Below are 18,527 nucleotides of genomic sequence, written 5' to 3' on the forward strand. Positions count from 1 at the left end.
ATTTTGTCATTCCCACATGAATTTTACTGTGACTAATTATTAGAACATTAGAAAGTTTTTGACAAGAACAGGCCATTCAACCTAAAAATGCTTGCCGAATTCCTATTCTCAAAGTGTGTTAAAATAATGATTGAGATCTTTGGGGTCATCCCTGCACTCCATTACCTTCTGTACAACTGAAGATTGTATTGCTTTCTCTTTCTGTTCTGACAAAGAGACTTGAACAGAAATATTAGTTGTTTCTTTATCCTTGGATATTGCCTGAGCTGCTGAATGTTTCCAGAATTTTCTGCTTTTTTGAGGTTTTCACCATATAGAGTGGTTCTCCCCCCCCCCCGACCTACGTTAATCAATGTCTGTGAATAATTTGGGGAAAAGGTCTAAGATTCTGTTAGCTAAGGAAGTGTTAATTCTTAAAGAACACTGTCAAAAGTCCAATGTTTTTGAATGTTTTTGCTCATTTTATTAGCCATATTTAACCAGTTATTAAGTGCTAAGTGTTCTTGACTTTTCCCTTCTGAAAGTGGTTTTACTGAGTTCAGAATTAATCTCGTGGATCTTGCCAGGTTCCAGTTTTGTATACAATGTTTAATGGATGTTAAAATTTGCGCCCTTTTATTCTGCTGCTTTGACTTAATTTGAAGTGATTAAATAGGTTCATCTTGTCTATACTTATTTCTCTTCAGAAAACAAAGTGACTCATGCTATCTGCATGTGAAGTTTCATTCTGGGCACATGCAGTGTGAACTTTGAAATTCAGTTGTATTTTTTCCCTACAGCCAGCAGATGTTTACAGTTTGCTTTCCTTTTGAATTAGGTGATTCAGCTGCTGAAAGTTGGAAAAGCAAAAGAGGTTTCCTATAATGCTTTGGCAACACACATCATTGCAGAGGATGGTGACAACCCTGAAGTTGGGGAAGCACGGGAAGTGTTTGATCTGCCAGTGGTTAAGGTAAACTTTGTATTCTTTAGTAAATCTGTCGTTTCAATAAAATGTTTTAAAGCTGTTAAATAACTTATTAAAAGTGTCATGTTTATTTTTCTCTCAAGTCTATTAGCTGAATTAATACCCAAATTTACTCCAAGATTTAAATATCAAAAGTAAGAGTTTAATGCACTATTGACTGGTCCTCCATTTCCTTGTACCTTGTGAAGTGTTTTCAGATTTTAAGCTGCAATTTCCATGAGCCTTGCAAAATGACAGGACAGTATAGAAGAAAGACTGCAGTCTATCAAATGACTATTGTCCCTCAATAACCACAGAGGAGCAGATAAGTGAGCAGATTTCGGAAAGGTTTAGGATTAACAGGGTTGTTATAGGTGATTTAGTACTAGGTAATGAACCTGGTCAGGTGACAGATCTGTCCTTGGGTGAGCATTTTGGAGATGGTGACCATAACTCCCTCTTGTTCATCTTTGCCATGGGCAAGGATAGGAGCAGATGGTACAGGAGAGTACTTAATTGGGGGAAGGCTAGTTACAATGGTATTGGAAACTTGAAAACTTGGAACTTGGAAGTGTAAACTGAGAACAGAGGTACTCAGGGAAATGCACAGCTGAAATGTGGAGGTTATTTCAGAAGCACGCATGGGGTTCTGGATAGGTTTGACCTTTTGAGGTGTCAAAAGGATGGTAAGGTGACAGAATCAGGGTTGACAAGAGAAGTGGAACATTTAGTCAGTAGGAAGAAGGAAGCATACTTGAGGTTTAAGAAGCTAAAAAGCAGTCAGGGCTGTTGAGAGTTATAAGGTAGTCATGAAGGAGCTTAAGAAAGGACGATAGAGCTGGAAGGGGACATGAGAAAGCCTTTGAGTAGGTTTAAGGAAAACCTAAGGCAGTCTACACATACATGAAGAACAAGAGGATGACTAGGGTCAGGGTAGGACTGCTCAGGAATAAAGGAGGAAACATGGCCTGGAGGCAGATGAGGTTGGGGAAGTCTCTGATGAATACCTTATTTCCATGGTCATCAGAGAGAGGGACTTTGACAGATGTGAGTTCAGCAGAGAACAGGCTAATGTGGTTGGTGTCAAGGTTAATAAAAAGGCTGTATAGGCACTTTTCATAAAGTGAAGATAGATAAGTCCCGAGGGCCAGACAGGATATATCACAGGTTACTACAGAAAACGAGGGAAGAGATTGCTGGGGTTTTGACAATAATATTTGTGTCCTCCCTGGCTATGGGAGTAGTACCAGATTGCTGATAGCAAATGTTCCAATGTTTAAGAGAAGTAATAGGGTTATTCCTGGTAATTATAGACCAGTGAATCTAGTATCTATTATAGAGGATGCTTGGGGGCAGGATTTATGAGCATTTTCGTGAAGCATAGTCTTGTTAGTGGCAGGCAGTATAGCTTTGTGAAGGCCAAGTCATGCCTCACAAGCCTAATTTTGTCTTACTCCAATGTTTGGTATTCTGTGAGGATTGGTGCACTTTTAGGGAAAGCTGATTTTCTGCCCCTCTGTAAAAGCGCAATGCAAGTAATGCACATCTGTGACAGCTGAAGATTATCGAATGTTTAAAGTAGAAATACAAAGTTAAAACAAGGGGAAAAAACACTTAACAAAAGTCACCTGCTCTCTTAAATATGCTGATGATAATGTATTGTTTCTGATTTTATAATCTGCAAGAGAAGATTATTTGAGAACTTTTATATTTTTAAAAAATGCTTAAATCAAGTTAGATCTTTGGTCTGAAATACTACATAAGGTTTTTGAGGATTTCAGATGTATTATTTACAGTTTTTTGGGGCTGTCAGGATCTTGGATGAAAGGCTTTGTGTTTTCTCAAGGATTTGAATATAATTGACTGTCTCCTCCATACTTGTCCTTGTGTGGTGGTGATGCTGTCAACCAATGTGCACAGTCTCTAGATCAGGGTTCTTAACTTGAGAATCTGTGAATTTGGATGGGGATAAAAATTATGTCTTTATTTTCTCTAACCTCTAACCGAAATTTATGAATGTACGTAGGCAACAGACAGACCACAGAAGTATTAGCAGTACCTGTGACTTTGTCATCAGTAGAAGTCACAATTGGAGTTTAACTCAAAAAGCCTTGGAGAATTCTGGCGTTCCTTGAGAGAAGCCTATATTCACGTTGTAGAGCAAGCTGTGGAGGCTTTAATTCCATTTGCAACAGCATATCTTTGCAAACCAGGATTTTCAACACTTGTAGCCATTAAAACAAAAAAACTAAAATCGATTATATGTCCAACATGATATGCGTGTTGCTTTGTCAAGACACCCCCCCCCCACCAGGTTAAATGTTTTTATTCAGGCTGAGCAACAACAGCCTTCACACTGATATGTCTTTAAGAAATAAAATATAATTTTAACCTGCATTTTAAATGTTGTTTAATGCATTAATAAAGGAGTGCATATATTACTATATCACTTTTTTTTTAATCTTTTGGTAACTATTTCAATATAATCGGTTTCTTTAGTAATCCCTGTTTATTTTGTGTATTTAAATACATTATTATGAGAAAGGGTCCATAGGTTTCACCAGGCTGCCAACAGGGTCCACGGCATAGAAAAAGATTAAGAACCCCTGCTCTAGATCCTACATGTTTTGGCTATTGTGTCAATTTCCTCTATACGACAATGTGGATTCTATGCATGTAGTGCACAAAACATCTTGTGATTGTGGAGCAACGTAAAAAATACTGGATGTGGTAGCCAGTTGGGCAGCATCTTGGATGAGGTGAGGCCCAATGCAGACTGGGGATCTTCACTCACACGTTTGCTTTTTCTGCCTTATCAGCCAGGATCTCCCAGTAGCCAGACATTTAAATTCCACTTCCTATTGTAACACTGGTACATCTGTCCATGCCTGCCTCTACCCTCAAGCTGAGGCTAGATGCATAATAGAGAAACAGCACCTCATGTTCCATCTTGGCGGTCTCCAACCTGAATGCAACAATATTGATTTCTGTGACCTCTCCAGTGCCCATTACTTTCCCTTATCTGTCTAGCCTGAAACACTGACTATTTATTCATTTCTGTAGATGCTGCCTGACCTGAGTTCCTCCAGCATTCTGTGTGTGTTGCTTTGGTTATCAGTTTATTGCCCTTGTTCAATGGTAGTGATGAAAGGGATAGTTCAGTGTTTGGCCTCACCTACTCTTCATTCAAGTGTTATGCATGGAGTAATTCTCTTGTTGCTTTGTTACACAACGTTTATGTGCAGAAGTTTGTTTTTTGGAATGTCTGTCATTCCCCAATTTAGCAACAAAATCCCATATTTACCATTGATACTATACCTAACTGTCTTTGTGAACCTATTAATTTAATCAATCTTTTTGTTCAAGTTTCGCTTTGGACTAGAATTTCACTATTTGTGCTCTTTAATTCCATTTGGAGTATTTAACATTAAAAAAAAATAAAACCAGATGTTTGTTTCTGTGTTGTTAACCCATCATTTTCACCTGGTATGCAAAGGTGTATTGAATTAACAATTTCATTTTAAAGTAAGTGGTATGGCTTGGGTATGATGAAAGAGAAACCTGCACTTTTTTTTTCACTTTTGAATTAAAATCTGAAAATCCCAGAATGCTGCCTGGATTAGAGGATATAGATAGATACTTTATTGATCCCAAAGGAAACTAGTGTCGCAGTAGCATTGCAAGTGCATGGCTATACAAATATTAGAAATGAAGTAAGAAAGGAAAAAAAAGTTATCTCAACCAGCCTAAGAGGGAGTGGGTCATCACTTCCCTGGCTATAAGTTGACTCATTATAGACCTTAATGGCCAAGGGTAAGAATGACCTCATATAATTCTCTTTGGAGCAGCACAGTTGCTTAGGCTATGACTAAAAGTGCACCTCTGTTCAACCGGGCCATGCAGAGGGTGAGAAATATTGTCCAGAGTTGCCAGGGTTTTCTGTAGGATCCTTTGTTCTGCCACAGCCTCCAGTGTGTCCAGTTTGACTCCGGTAACAGGGCTAGCCTTTCTAATCAGTTTGTTAAGCCTGTTGGCATCACCCGTGTTGATACCATTGCCCCAGCACACTACCGCATTGAGGATTGTACTGTCGAAAACAGACTGGTAGGACATGTGATGGAGAAGTCGTCTCCTCAGGAAGTAGAGCTGACTCTGGCCCTTGTACACAGCCTCTGTGTTGGTGCTCCACTCAAGTATGTCATCCAGGTGCACCACCAGGTAGTCATAGGTCCTCACCATATTTGCATCCTCACCATCAATAGTAACAGGGAGCACAGCAGCCTTAGTCTTCATAAACAACACACACACAATGCAGGAGGAACTCAGCAGGCCGGGCAGCATCTATGTGAAACACCCTGGTTTTCTTGGCTGTGTAAGTGTAGGGAAGAGAACTTCCGGACAGAGTACAGACAGACGCTGGTGCTATTTTTGACAATATTTCTGTAGCTGCTTTTGCTTCATTCATACCGGATTTCTTTTCATTTTCATTGCTGCTTTTCCAGGGTTTTTTTTTTCAAAGTTCAAAATGAATTTAATATCAGAGTGCATACTTGTCACCATATGTAACCCTCAGATTCGTTTTCTTGTGGGAATACTCAATAAATCCAAGATCCATAATAGAATCAACGAAAGACCGTGCCCAACAGGGCAGACAAACATCAACGTGCAAAAGACACCAAACCACAAATACAAAAGAAAAAAAAGTAAATAAAGGAGCATTAAGTATTAAGAACATGAGATGAAGAGTCCTTGTAAGTGAGTCCATGGGTTGTGGGAACAGTTCAGTGATGGAGCGAGTTAAGTTATCCCCTTCAGTTCAAGAGCCTAATGATTGACAGGTACTAATTGTTCCTGAACTTGGTGGTGTGAGTTCTGGTGCTCCTGTACCACTTGCTGATGGCAGCAGCAAGGAGAGAGCATGACCTTAGTGGTGGGAGTAACTGATGATGGATACTGCTTTCCTGCAAGAGTGTTCCGAGTAGATGTGCTCAGTGGTGGGGACGGATTTATTCGCGATGAACTGGGCTGTATCCACTTTTTGTAGGATTTTCTGTTCAGGGAGATTGGTGTTTCCGTACCAGGCTGTGATGTAGCCGGTCAATGTATTCTCCACCGCACATCTCTGCAAGTTTATCAAAGTTTTAGATGTCATGCCGAATCTTCGTAAACCTCTAAGGAAGTAGAGGCACTGCCGTGCTTTCTTTCTTCATAATTGCACAAGGGAGTATTATGGCCAAGGTCTTGAAGCTTATTGATTAGTTTGGAGAGCATGATAGTATCAAATGCTGGGCTATAGTTGAAAAAGAGTATCCTGAAGTATACATCTTTGGCTGCCCAAATGTTTCAGATCTGAGTGAAGAGCCAATGAAATAGCATCTGCTATGGACCTTTTATATGGAAATAATTTATGTCCTGGCAGCAGGAGGATGTATATGGGATTGTTCATGACTGCCTTGCTGTTCCACAAGGACAGCTTGAAAACTTTTTTTTACTGTATCTTGGTATATACAACACAGTAATAAACCATACTGATTGGTTTACAGATGAACTTGGCATCCATTCTTATTTTGTTTATTTTTTTATTATTTGGTTGTGGTTGGAACCCTTTTCATTATCTTCTTTTGCAAATTTTTGTTTCTTTTTCCATGCTCTGCCTTTAGAGCTGTTCTCATGAGAGCAATATATTTACATTTCTCTGTGGCACAGAGCTCTTTGCTGTACAGTTGTTCCCCAAACAAATAAACTTGTGCTGTGCAAGTCTGTTTAACAACTTGTTCATCCTGATGGAAAACAGATTAATCCAAAGTGAATTTCATCACAATTAACTTGCAGCATTTTCTTTTGAGAATATTAGCTTCAACAGCCCAAAGATGATGAATGCTCGTTGAACCAGCTTATTGGATTCCAGTAGTGTTTATTTGCACTCTGTCGCCTGCTTCCCATTAGTTCATGGTTGCTGTTGCATTGTGCCTAATGCTCCCAGTGAAATCACAATCAATATTCCACTGCCGTTGGAATTCATCTCTGTCTTAAGTTAAAATATTTATTACAAATAATGTCACTTAACTTTCAGTGGAGTACACCAGCTGTCAAGTTGGTGAACTTACTTAAATAACATAAATGATGTTTCATTTGTCTGTCTATACAGAAATGCATTCCTCCAATTTTCTTCTGCAAGTAGTGCAATTGTAATATGAACGAAGTCACTGGAGAGACACAGCTGGTATATATAAAGTAGTCTTATTTGACAGAATGGGACACTGAAGGAAGAACCCTGTTCGATTTGATATTGCATGTTATTTTATATGCTAAAGATCAAAAGACAATCCTATATTTGCAGTGTATCTACAGTGCTTCCTCTGAATTCCATATAATTTTCACACCTCCTGCTTTGGAACCACAGTCCAGGCACCCAAAATGAATGTTAATCAGCATTATCTGTTTTTGCAATCTGTTAGTTCACAGCTCTAGGAACCTGTTGTCCAGAGCTGCATTTTAAATTTAATCTATAGTCCATGTTCAAGTCGAAAGATTGGTTGTTGAAGTTAGGTTGTATAGCAAAACATTAGCTTCAGCTAAGTCCAGATTGTGCCCTAGCTCTGTCATAGACCAGATCAAACCCAGCTGCTATGGTAAATTGTGGATGGTAAAGTGTGATTGCTGCAAAGTATATGCAGTCCACCAACATTTGTTGACATAAATGAGGGATTTTGATCACCCAGGGATTTTGATCATTTTTTCACTTGAAGCTACTCCATAGTCGTTCTGGCAGCGTGCTTTGGGTCCTTGTCCTGCTGAAAGACTAGCTTCTACCCCAGCTTAAGCTTTCTGGCAGAGGCTAGCATTTTTTAAAATCCAGAATCTCTGTATTTCGCAGTATTCATCTTCCCATCAATCCTGACCAGATTTCTAGTCCCTTCTGCTGAAAACATCCCTATCGCATGATGCTATCTCCACCATACTTTACAGTAGGGTTGGTGTTACCTGGCAGATGCACAGTATTCAATTTACGCTACAGGTACCACTTAGTGTTGAGGCCAGAATGTTCCATTTCGGTTTCATCCAACCACAAGAACTTCTTTGACATCTTTGCAGTAGCTTCTAAGTGGCACATTGCAAAGTCTTTACAGGCAAGGATATGCTTTTTTTTAGCCAGGGCTTTTCTCCTTGCCACTCTTCCATAAATAGCCTTTTGTGCAAAGCCTTGGAGATTGCGGAGCCACAAACTTCATCTCCATTATAGCCACTGGATTCTGCAGCTCACTCAGAGTGACTGTTTGCGTCACAGTAGCCTTCCTTACAAGTACAATTCTTCTCTGGCAGGTAAGTTTAGAGGGGCAGCCTGACCTAGACACCATTACTATGGGTTCATATTTTTTCCACTTTTTCATGATGGGGTACACTGAGCACTGAGATATGTTCAGTGCCTTTGAGATGGTCTTGTATCCTTCCCCAGATTTGTGCTTCTCTATTATCGTTTCCCTGACTTGTCTTGAATGCTCCTTTGTCTTCGTTTTGGTTTGGTGTTTTGAAAATCTGTACTGTTGGATGTTACAGGGAGAGGAATTATTTATTCTTATGAACTCATTGAAAACAAATTGGTTGAATGGGCAAGCTAATAGTTTATTGCACCTGAAGAAAGTTAGCAACATAATTATAAATGGGATGAATACTTATTAGCCTCAATTTTGGTTTTTAATTTTTAATAAATTGTTGCACAGGTTTTGGAATTTTTCTTTTAATTTGGCGTGGTGCACAATGTTTTGTAGATGAGCACAATAAAATTCTTCTTCAATATATTTTTAATTTAGAAAATGAGACAGTAAAATGTGAAAATAGTTGTGGAGGCTGAATATTTTTTCAAGGCACGGTACTTAGTCATAGGTTGACAACCCACTCCAGAGACTAGAGCACGTAATATTAAATGAGATTCTTTGGTGTGGTGTTGAAGGAATGTTAGGGATTCTATCAGTGAGAGAAGAGGATTTCATTGATAAGGAGCAAGGAATCTTTCAAAAGCAGTAGCTTCCTATTTATTAGTATGCATTCATATGAAATTAATCTCTTGTGCTTACTTAAGGGTCATGTTCAATTCTGAGTAACATAATTAGCCATGGGTGAAACAGTGCGCAATTTGATGTTGCAAATATTCATTCATGAATGTGGGTTTGGCCAGGAAGGGCAGATTTAATTCTGTGAAGGTTTCTGAGACCACTGCAGTTTGTGTGGTGGCTTTTATTTTTCGAGTGGTTTATATTTAATGAGTGCTAGGCTACTTTAGATGTCCTGTGAGAAAGAGCCAAGTAATTACCAGAGACATAGAGATCAGAGTAGAAGAAAACAGTTTCTTTCCTTCTATTAAGACTGTTATTGAAGCCATGTTACACCAGTATCGTTGGTACTGATAAAGCTTTTTTTTAGGTTTTTAGTTGCATTTGTTCAATTAACTGAATTCGTATTTGCAAACTTAGTCCAGAGTGCCAGTTCTCTAATCCAGCCATTATGTCATTGAATCCTACTTTTAAAAAAAATGTGGTGTATAAATGGGGGTTGCAGGGTGGATATGCATTTCTGCCAAAGGACCTGTAAGGTACTCCTTCCCTCCGCTAACCTGCAGATCATCTTTGGGCAAGGTGTAGCACCTGCTTGGTCACCCTGATCAGGGTGACATGAGCTCACGGAGTAGCTGGTGGATGGTCGTATGAGCAGCTGGCACTCACCAAGTCCTGGTTATGTGACCACTGCTGCAAGGCAGACAATATCTGAAGAGCATTGATAATGGTTGGGATTACCCACCTTTTAAAGACACTGTCGAGAAGAAGGTAGTGGGAAAACACTTCTGTAGAAAAATTTGGCAAGAACAATCATGGTCATGGAAAGGTGGTGATCACCATGTCATACAGATAACGAATGGATGGTGTGTAAATGAATTACAGGGCTTAGCACAAATTGCAATGTGGAACTTTAAATATAATTTAGTCTTGTATCAAGCATTTTAATGCAATATGTGGAAAATATTAAACATATGAAATTAATTTAATCTTTCTTCTTTTGCAGCCTTCCTGGGTATTTTTGTCAGTTCAGTGTGGCCAGCTCCTTCCGTATCCTTTCATTGTTGTCGGAGAAGGAACACTCAATGGACGTGGGATTTAAAAGTTGCAGTTATACCCTGCCATAGGATTGTATAGCTGATGGAATTACTTTTTTTTTGTTTTGTTTGTTTTTTCTTGATGGGAGGGGGTCTGATGAGTATGCCAATCGCAGTACAAAAATGCACTGGGTGGAACTCTGGTGACAATGCTTTTGTTCAATGGCTGACACTTATGTGGATTTGCAGGTGGATAAAATACTTCAGCTTCTGAAGTTCTTCCCTTTGTAATTTGACAGAAATTGTAGCCAACATGTTCAGTGTGGAATGCTGTGGTTTCATCACGTGGGGTGTGGGATCTCAAGTTTTATTCTTTATCACTTTTATTTGTCAATCACATGATCTATTTTGCTTGTATTTCTTAACTTAAAATACTCAGAGTAAATGGTTTCTCACCAGAAGGAGGGCAGATATTTTCAGGGATTACAGCTTGCCTTTCACGGGTATGTTGCTACAGTTTATTCTGTATATTCCTCAAGCAAGATTAGCATTTGTTTCAAGACTGACAACTTTGGGACATTACCTATTCACTTTGCAGTCCATCAGTACATTATAAGTGGAATCATTTATTAAGATTGGCACCTCTATCATTCTAATATTCACTCTCTTCATCAGTGTACTGTGCTATTTAAAAATGAACTTCCATTACAGGCGCAGACTAGACTATCACACATATTTCACTTTTTTTCGCAACTTCCATGTAAATCTCTGGGCCCTTTGTAATTGCTATTACACCATTCCTTTTAAATTATCCATTTAGTGTTGAAGCCGAATGCTCAGTCCTAATGGCCCTTGAGAAAGTGGTGACATTCCACCTTCTTCAACCAGAATAGATAATTAACATGGTGCTTGTAATTAAACTGTGAGCCTTGTTATAACTGGGGCCAAAGCATTAATTTTTGCAGCACTCTGTCACCTGGAGAAAGACCCATTTACTGTTTCTGAGTGTTAGTTTTTCAGTCTGTGCATGTATATTACCCCCAGTCTTGTGCTTTAATTTTGCACATTAACCTCTTAACTGGGTCTTCTGAAAGTCCCTATACTCAACAGTTGTTGGTTTTCACTCTTATTTATTTTACTTGTTTCATTAAGTTCTGTTAAAGCACAAAGACACATTCTTAATGAATGCTAACTTTGTCCAATCCCATTCATGCCATCCAAATGTTCTGATATTAAATCTAGGATTATTTCCACTATTGGCTTATTAATCTTGCATTCTGTGCTTCAACCAGTGAAGGTGATCAAAACCTCTACCATTGAAGCAGCCTACTTGGTAATTGACAACAGTGCCTAAAATACATCCGTGTACTTGCACCTCTTTGTTTCAGGTGTCTGCGGAAGATCGCAACATATTGTGGGCCTTGATTACCTTCCATGGAGGAGACTGTCAGCTGAAACTTAACAAGGCTTGCACCCATTTAGTAGTACCAGAACCTCAGGGGGTGAGTGTTCCTTTTGTATCTTGTTGACACATGGAATGAAATTCCAACTAGTTTCATTCACTGTTGCATTTTTTTGTCATCAGTGACTGAATGGCATAGAAGCCAGCATTTCCTTTGCCAGTTAATGAGGGCCATGATGCATTGGTGTTCTGCTGTGTTTGGTTTCTCCCTTAATGGTGGAAGGCCCATTTTGTTTTAGGAGACATAATTAATTTTGAAGCTTACAAGATTTATTCTTCTACAAGTGGGTAGCCAGACAAGTCTATATGCCCACATACCTCCAGTTGCCTAATTTTTCAGCAGATGAAGAATTGGGTGCAGTGTGATTGGGTGAGAAAGCCAAAATGTGTTCCTTAAAAAAAATACAAATTTAGAGAGCACCTTGTCCTACTAGCCCTTTACCATCTTTCCCTCTGTCCTCACTCCTCAACACCCTCCAAACAAAAAACAAGGTTGTCCTATTGTCACTGCATCTGGGCAGCAAATGTTTAGCATTGAAATGATATTTCTAAATCAAAACCAAGTGTTTGTCGGGTTGGTTATAGCATGTTTTGGTCTAATTTTAATCAGAAGAGGTTTTGGAGTCTTGTAAAATTCAAAACCAGCATTCATTCCTTAAAAGCACCTCTACGTTATTGAGTTTGCCCTGATGAAGCACAATTAATTTGGTTTGTTCACCACCATAGAAATGAGCTGTTAGGTCTACTTGATGGATATTGGTATTCATACTTTCTGATAGTCTTCACTTTTGTTTGTTACTCTCTCCTTTCCCAGATCCCTGCCAGGTTTCCACATTTATTACAATCTAATCCCCTTTATAACATAATTATTAAATCTTCTTCCTTCACACTTCCATGAGCCATAGGAACATAACAAAATAAAACCAGAACTGCAGCCCCCAATGTAGCTGTCCCTTCAGGGTTAATGCTCCATTCATTTAATTTTTCATTCTATTCTGTATCCCCTGTGATCATGCTGTGTTCATTATTTTCCTTAGGCTTTTTTTTAACCAGTGTGTTTGCTAGTTTTGTATCCCACTGCCAATGGAAACAGTTGCTTCTTACTCCATAAAAATGCTCTAATTTTGAAATCATTTCCTTTTAAATGTTTGGTTCTGAAATATTTATGTGCTTAAGAAGGCTTATGGAATGCTTGCTTTTATTAGATAAGGCATTGAGTTTAAAAGTCAAGAGACGCACGTAGAAGTTGCTGGTGAACGCAGCAGGCCAGGCAGCATCTCTAGGAAGAGGTACAGTCGACGTTTCGGGCCAAGATCCTGTGTCAAGTCAAGAGGTTATGTTGCAACTTTATAAAACTCTGGTTAGGCTACATCCGGAGTATTGTATACAGTTCTTGTCGCCTCATTATGGGAAGGATGTTGAGGTTTTGGAGAGGATGCAGAAGAGGTTTTCCAGGATGCTGTCTGGTTTAGAGGGCATGTGCTATCATGAGGGGCTGGACAAATTTGGGTTGTTTTCTTTGGAGCAGCAGAGACTGAGGAGAGATTTGATAGAGGTTTATAAGATTGTGAGAGGCATAGATTAGACAGAGTTCATCTTTATCCCAGGGTAGAAATGTCTAATACCGGAGGACATACATTGAGGGTGAAAGGGGATAGGTTCAAAAGGGATGTGAGGAGTAAGTTTTTTTTTACTCAGAGCGGTTGATGCCTGGAATGCACTGCCTGGTATGGTGGTAGAAGCAAATACATTAGATACTTCTAAGAGACATTTCGATAAGCACACGAATATGAGGAAAATGGGGGATATGGACATTGTGTAGGTTAGAGGGATTAGTTTTTGGCGGCTTTTGATTTGCTTTTTAGCTGGTTTGGCACAACATTGTGGGCCAAGGGGCCTGTTCCTGTGCCATACTGGCCTGCGGAGGAAAGACAGTATCCTTTTTTTAAAAAGAAGCTTTTTTTTCCCCAGTAGTTTCAATATTTTTTGTGTTGAAGCAGGAGGAAATGGTGTTGCTGGTTAAGAGAGAAATTGCTCTATCTATGTTGTTATCTTGAATGAGTGAATTGCTGTTTTTGAAGTCCAAATCTTTTAATGGCTCATTCTTCAGATGTATCGAACTTGCCTTTCAAGCGGACTTCTATGGCCTGTATGTGCCGGACCATAAAATCTACTTTTTACAGCCAGTTGTTAAAAGCAAATGTCCACGAGACAGACTGTGTTGTGGCCATAAACATTTATTTAATGGCTTGTTGCCACATTGATTGGGTAACAATAGTAACATCTGGGGTTGCTGCTTGTGACCTGCCCAAGTATGGTTATCCTGTCTTAGCACTTACATTTTACAGCGTTTTATTAGCCAAAACCAATGTTTTTTTTCATTCTATCAGGAAGTAGTTTAATGTTTTATGGTGCTATCATTAATTCTAGGTTGCTTGTCACTATCAGTGAAGCGTTACTGTTGGGTTTCTATCAGTCTTTTGGATATAAACCACTTCACAAGTAGAATAGAACTACAAAATATATTTCACTCTTGGCACAAGACATAGCTGCATAGATTTTTGAAATTACCGATGTGCACTACTTCTAGTCCGACAACAGCTTGATGTTTTTTTTCAAATTCTAGTCCATTTCTCTGCCTTGTGTGCTTCCTCCTTTCTGTTCTGCATTCCTCCTTCCTGCCATTCAACCCTGTTCCGCATTTTCTCTCTTATCTCGCCTTTTGGACATGTAGTTTGCTATCAACAGCTCAGAAATTTTGCTTTGGAATTCTTTTTCTTAATCCCTCTGCGTCTTAAAGCCTAACTAAGGAAAGAAACACGGATGGTAGTTTGCCTCCCAGGTGCCAGGATCTGGGATGTTTCTGATCACATCCACGATATCCTAAAGTGGGAAGGTGAATGGCCAGAGGTCGTGGTACATATTGGTACCGAGGACATAGGTAGGAAAAGGAGTATGTCCTGAAAACAGATGCAGGGAGTTGGGAAAGAAGTTGAGAAGCAGGATCTCAAAGATAGTAATCTCGGGATTACTGCCTGTGCCATGCTACAGTGAGTATAGGAATAGAGTGAGGTGGAGGATAAATGTGTGGTTGAGGGATTGGAGCAGGGGGCAGGGATTCAGATTTCTGGATCATTGGAAACTCTTTTGAGGCAGGTGTGAATCCGAGGGGGACTAATATCCTGGCAGGGAGGTTTGCTAAGGCTATTGAGGAGTGTTTAAACTGGGATTGCTGGGGGTTTGGGAACCAAACTGAAGAGACGGAGGAAGGGATGGTTGGCTCACAAATTGAGAAAGCTTGTAGAGAGTGTGAGAGAGAGGATAGGCAGTTGATAAAGAAGGGATATGCTCAGACCAATGGTTTGAAATGTGTCTATTTTAATGCAAGATGACTCATGACCAACGCGGACGAGCTTAGAGCGTGGATCAGTACTTGGTGCTATGATGTTGTGGCCATTACAGAGACTTGGATGGCTCAGGGGCAGGAATGGTTACCTACAGTGCCAGGCTTTAGACGTTTCAGAAAAAACAGGGAGGAAGACAAAAGAGGTGGGGGGCATGGCACTGCTGATCGGGGGATAGCAACATGACTGCAGAAAAGGAGGAAGTCATGGAGGGGTTGTCTACTGAGTCTCTGGGTGCAAGTTAGAAACAGGAAGGGGTCAATAACTCTACTGGGTGTTTTTTATAGACCACCCAATAGTAATAGGAACATTGAGCAGATAGGGAGACAGATTCTGGAAAGATGTAATAATAACAGGGTTGTTGTGATGGGAGATTTTAATTTCCCAAATATTGATTAGCATCTCCCTAGAGCAAGAGGTTTAGATGGGTGGAGTTTGTTAAGTGTGTTCAGGAAGCTTTCCTGACACAATATTTAGATAAGCCTACAAGAGAAGAGCCTCTATTTAATCTGGTATTGAGAAATGAACCTGGTCAGGTCAGGTGTCAGATCTCTCAGTGGAAGAGCATTTTGGAGATGGTGATCACAATTCTATCTCCTTTACCATAGCATTGGAGAGGGATAGGAATAGACAAGTTAGGAAAGCGTTTAATTGGAGTAAGGGGAAATATGAAGTTATCAGGTAGGAACTTGGAAGCATAAATTAGGAACAGGTGTTCTCAGGGAAATGTACGACAGAAATGTAGCAAATGTTCAGGGGATATTGGTGTGGTGTTCTGCATAGGTACATTCCACTGAGTCATGGAAGGGATGGTAGGGTACAGGAACCATGGTGTACAAAGGCTGTTGAAAATTTAGTCAAGAAGAAAAAAAAGCTTATGAAAGATTCAGAAAGCTGGGTATCCAGAAGATCTAGCTGGAAGGAGCTTAAGAATGAAATTAGGAGAGCCAGAGGGAGCCATGAGAAGGCCTTGGCAAGCAGGATTAAAGAAAACCCCAAGGCATTCTACAAGTATGTGAAGAGCAAGAGGATAAGACATGAGAGAATAGGACCAGTCAAATGTGACGGTGGAAAAATGTGTATGGAACTGGAGGAGAATAGCTAAGGTACTTAATGAATACTTGAGCATATAGACATTCAGAAAGAGGATGTGCTAGAGCATTTGGAAAGCATCAAGTTGGATAAGTCTCCGGGACCGGAAGAAGTGTACCCCAGGCTACTGTGGGAGGTGACGGGGGAGATTGTTGAGCCTCTGGCAATGATCTTTGCATGATTAATGGGGATGGGGGAGGTTCCAGAGGATTGGAGGGTTGCAGATGTTGTTCTCTTATTCAAGAAAGAGAGTAGAGCTAGCCCAGGAAATTATGGACCAGTGAGTCTTACTTCAGTGGTTGGTATGTTGATGGAAAAGATCCTGAGAGGCAGTATTTATAAACATTTGGAGAGACAAAACACGATTAGGAATAGTCAGCATGGCTTTGTCAAAGGTAGATCATGCCTTACGAGCCTGATTGAGTTTATTGAGGATGTACTAATCATATTGATGGAGGAAGAGCAGTAGATGTAGTGTATTTGGATTTCAACAAGGTATTTGACAAGGTACCCCCTGCAAGGCTTATTGAGAAAGTAAGGAGGCATGGGATCCATGGAGACCTTGCTTTGTGGATCCAGGATTGACTTGTCCACAGAAGGCAAAGAGTGATTGCAGACGGGTCATATTCTACATGGAGATCGGTGGCCAGTGGTGTGCCTCAGGGGTCTTGTCTGGGACCTTTTCTCTTCGTGATTTTTATAAATGACCTGGATGAGGAAGTGGAGGGGCGGGTTAGTAAATTTGCTGATGACACAAAGGTTGGGGGTGTTGTGGATAGTGTGGAGGGCTGTCAGAGATGATAGGATGCAAAACTGGGCTGACAAGTAGCAGATGGAGTTCAACCCAGATAAGTGATAAGTGTTCAGCCCAAATGAGGGTGAGGTGGTTCATTTTGGTAGGTCAAGTATGATGGCAGAATATAGTATTAATGGTAAGACTCTTGGCAGTATGGAGGATCAGAGGGAGCTTGGGGTCCGAGGCCATAGGACACTCAAAGCTGCTGCACAGGTTGACTCTGTGGTTAAGAAGGCGTACGGTGCATTAGCCTTCATCAACCGTGGGATTGAATTTAAGAGCCGAGAGGTAATGAAACAGTTATAATGGGACCCTGGTCAGACCCCACTTGGAGTACTGTGCTTAGTTCTGGTTACTTCATAGGTAGGATGTGGAAACTATAGAAAGGGTGCAGAGGAGATTTACAAGGATGTTGCTTGGACTGGGGAGTATTCCTTATGAGAATAGGTTGAGTGAACTTGGCCTTTTCTCCTTGGAGCAATAGAGGATGAGAGGCGTATAAGATGATAAGAGGCATTGATCATGTGGATAGTCGGAGGCTTTTTCCCAGGGCTGAAATGGCTATCACAAAAGTGCACAGTTTTAAGGTGCATGGAAGTAGGTACAGGGATGTCAGGGGTAAGATTTTTATGCAGAGAGTGGTGAGTGCGTGGAATGGGCTGTCGGCGATGATGGTTGCGGAGGATACGATAGGGTCTTTGAAGAGACTGCTGGACAGGTACATGGAGCTTAGAAAAACAGAGGGCTATGGGTAACCTTGGGTAATTTCCAAAGTAAGTACATGTTTGCCACAGTTTTGTGGGCCAAAGGGCCTGTATTGTGCTTTAGGTTTTCTGTTTCTACGTTGGTGTCTGCAAAACTCATTAGGTCATTCCACCTTGACCGCTCTTGCAATGATTACAACTCTGGGGACTGAAGGTGCCACAGATTAGCTGAGCAAATCGCAGAAAACAATTGGATGGCTCTTTTTTTAATATGACGTTACTGTGAGCGGTGGTGACAATCTGTCCAGCCAGTCCTGAGCACTGAATCAGAATTAGGATTAATATCAACAGCATGTGCCATGAAATTTGTTAACCTTATGGCAGCAGTACAATGAAATACTTGATAAGTATACAGGGGGAAAAATACTGAATTACATTAAGTATGGTTGGTTGGCATCCATCTGTTTTGTAGAGTGATGGGTGATGATCATCATTGCAAGCCTGTGGGAAAGGTATGGAGATTTGAGATGCCCAGTCGTCAAGATCCCCTTCTCTGCCTCACCAGTGTAGTCCAAAGGAAAGCTGATGAAGCAGTACGTTTGTGCTAACTTGGCTGTAGGAGTTGCCAGAAGGATGTTCAAAGACGTCCAGCTGCCTTTAGGGGTTCCACTCGAGATTTGCTATCTGGGTTTACTCCTGTAGCCTTCGTGTCTCCCGAGGCTGTCCGCAAGGCAGTGGGGCTATTTACCCATAGCTGGGGATCTGGTTCATGAGCACCATGGTACATCCATACACTGGTGGGCCTTTGTGCCACGTCTGTAGGGGCCAGACCTCCTCCTGGTCCTCTGTAGTTCTCGCTGTCTGAAGGGAGTTCAGTTTCCATGCATTGCATTAAGTATATATGTCCATTAAACAGTTAAGTTAAAATAAGTACTGCAAAGAAAAAAACAGAAATAAAAAAGTAGGTAGTTTTCATGGGTTCAGTGACCATTTAGAAATTGGATGGCAGAGGAGAAGAAGCTGCACCTGAATCAC

The 18,527-nt window shown here is 40.5% G+C and overlaps 1 protein-coding gene across 1 annotated transcript in view; it reads left to right on the forward strand.

Annotated features, from left to right (window-relative positions):
- Positions 1-18,527, forward strand: part of paxip1 (PAX interacting (with transcription-activation domain) protein 1) — a 139,581-nt gene that overhangs the window by 17,594 nt on the left and 103,460 nt on the right. The window contains exons 2-5 of the mRNA XM_063044434.1: positions 818-952; positions 10,004-10,047; positions 10,474-10,537; positions 11,423-11,536. Of these exons, the coding sequence (XP_062900504.1) occupies positions 818-952; positions 10,004-10,047; positions 10,474-10,537; positions 11,423-11,536 (357 nt within the window). The remainder of the gene's footprint in view (positions 1-817; positions 953-10,003; positions 10,048-10,473; positions 10,538-11,422; positions 11,537-18,527) is intronic.

Source organism: Mobula hypostoma, chromosome 3, assembly GCF_963921235.1.
Source record: "Mobula hypostoma chromosome 3, sMobHyp1.1, whole genome shotgun sequence".
NCBI lineage: Eukaryota > Metazoa > Chordata > Chondrichthyes > Myliobatiformes > Myliobatidae > Mobula > Mobula hypostoma.